This window comes from Halyomorpha halys, unplaced genomic scaffold (genome assembly GCF_000696795.3).
Source record: "Halyomorpha halys isolate HHAL.00 unplaced genomic scaffold, Hhal_1.1 Scaffold2159.1, whole genome shotgun sequence".
Classification (NCBI taxonomy): domain Eukaryota; kingdom Metazoa; phylum Arthropoda; class Insecta; order Hemiptera; family Pentatomidae; genus Halyomorpha; species Halyomorpha halys.
This window is the reverse complement of record NW_027108887.1, coordinates 30,873-33,209: the sequence shown is the minus strand read 5'-3', so window position 1 is coordinate 33,209 and position 2,337 is coordinate 30,873. Positions and strand designations below refer to the sequence as shown.

Genomic DNA, 2,337 nt, shown 5'->3' with positions numbered 1-2,337 from the left:
AATTAAAATCATTTATCACAGTCACTATTTGTCAAAACTTTATCACAATAAATCACCACTCATTGTTGTGATAAAGTTTTAACAAATAGTGACTGTGATAAATGATTTTAATTTTGGTTTTAATATGAATATTGACTAATTAGAAATTGTTGTTTTGACCTGGGCAGAATAGCCTGCATGAAGTTAGGGTTTTTAAATCACATAATTCCAAAATTGTATTAAGTGGATTGTCCCTGAGGATGGCCGGATTGGCCGAAACGTCGGACTTATAAGAAAAATAAAATGGATAGAAATTAAATTATTTAATTTTAAAAAATTTACCAGTCTCAAGAAAGTGTTTAAGATTATAAATTAATATTTATTTTAACAACTTAACATCAGAATCAACTCAGCATATATCTTAGTCACTGTTTATTTTTTATTGTCATCAGGGTTAGATATATGGTTTTCTGGAAAGTTTTAATGTTTTCATCAGGGGGTTCATGTTGTAAATGTTTGGTGGAAGTTATTGTAATAGTCTTTGGCAGTTTCTAAAATCGTTGGACTTTTTAAGCACTGTAATATAGAATGGTGCTCCCACTACTTTGTGCAATACTTTCTACAGAAAAGACTTTATTCTTTGTTAATTGTAGGTTCTGGTTAAGAGAACTAACTATTCCACATGTCTATCCCTTACCCTCAATGTGGTTTAAAGTAAACTTTATAGAGAGTTAGTAAAATATAATTTGGAATGTCGTTGGGCAAATTGGATAAAAAAATAAATAAACAAAGTTTTCTTAAAATTCATTACTGACAATTTTTTTTTTTTTATTACAGATAATGAATTCTGAATTTGTAGAAGGATTTTATATCTACTCTCGAGGCCTAGATGCCCCTGCTCGAAGTACAAATATGTTGACCGTTCTGCATGCTGGAGAAGCTTCCGGTTTTCTTGTTACGGGTCTAGCAAAATTCACTCGTTATCAGTTCTTCCTGGTTCCTTTCTATAAAACCCTAGATGGAAGACCTTCTAATTCAAGAACTGCACGGACACTTGAAGATGGTAATTGTAGTTTTTTATTAATGCCTAGATATTTATAAATATAGAGCCAATTTTCATTGTATTATTATTCAATTTGTAATTTTTTAGTACCATCAGAACCACCGACTGGGTTAGAAGCTGTCCTCTTCAACACTAGCTCTGTATATTTAAAATGGAAACCACCTCCTCAGGCAGCCCATAATGGAATACTTCGCACATATCAGGTGAGATTGTTGTTAATTCAATTTTTAGCTTATAATTAATCAACTGTGCTATTATTTCATTATTATTCTATCTTAAATTTTATGTTCCTACAATTTTATAAAAACTATTGTTCATAGGTCGTTGTCAAGTCTGGAAGTGGATCAAATGGAACATTGTTGAATAATGTGACCGTCAATGCTGGAACACCATCTCTATTGCTTACTAATCTAAGTTCTGGGATCGTATACACAGTTGAGGTTGCAGCTGCCACTAGGGCTGGTCTCGGTCCTTACACCAGCCCGGCTAATTTAAGGCTAGACCCTGCTTCGAGACAAGTTTACCGAGATAACCAGCACAGGTACTAGGGCTTAGTAAATATTAAATCTTGGTGATATAGATATTAGAGAGAATACAGTTGAACATGTTAAAAAGTTCAAGTAATTGTTTTGGTAAAAAAAAGTTATGTACAAAATTAAGTATTTTTGATGCAGCTCAAAAAGTAGACATGTTTCTTGGTTATTATATACCAATCAATTTGTCTCTTTCTGAAGAATAAGAAAAAATATTACTGATTTTATCAAATGATTTTTATTCACTTAAAATAAAAAAAACATAATGAGGACTTCAGTAAAGTACATCAACATTTTTTTTTTTTCAGGAAAAAAGCAAATCATGTTCATTTTTATCAATGTCATAAATAAAAGACCAATGAAAGACAAAAAATTTGAGGCACAAAATTTTCTTTTCCCATTTTTTCGTAAATTTGTATTTAATGGTTTTTCGAGATGGTAAAAATGAATATCAATTTTATTTCACTCCTGAAAAATGTTTTACCACACTTTGATAGATCAGTCTGTCTGAATTGTTTCAATACAGTACTAATATTGGAGCACAATGAAGGTTATTATATAAAAACTATTCATATTTGATGTAGTATATATATAAGAATATCTTAGATAATCAAATTGTCTAACAGAATAAGAAAAAATCAACTAAATCAGACCAGTATTAACGATTATATAATGAAGTTAGCTGTTACCATTTAAATAACTATAGTTACCATCTTATTACTTCATCTATATATTAATTGATATCAAAGTTCCAATAGTCTT

General features: G+C 30.2%; 1 protein-coding gene across 1 annotated transcript in view; it reads left to right on the top strand.

The window, feature by feature from the left end:
* Positions 1–2,337, top strand: part of LOC106691206 (protein sax-3-like) — a 15,526-nt gene that overhangs the window by 6,985 nt on the left and 6,204 nt on the right. The window contains exons 3-6 of the mRNA XM_024363331.2: positions 817–1,042; positions 1,130–1,245; positions 1,363–1,583; positions 2,073–2,125. Coding sequence (XP_024219099.1) covers positions 817–1,042; positions 1,130–1,245; positions 1,363–1,583; positions 2,073–2,125 — 616 coding nt within the window. The remainder of the gene's footprint in view (positions 1–816; positions 1,043–1,129; positions 1,246–1,362; positions 1,584–2,072; positions 2,126–2,337) is intronic.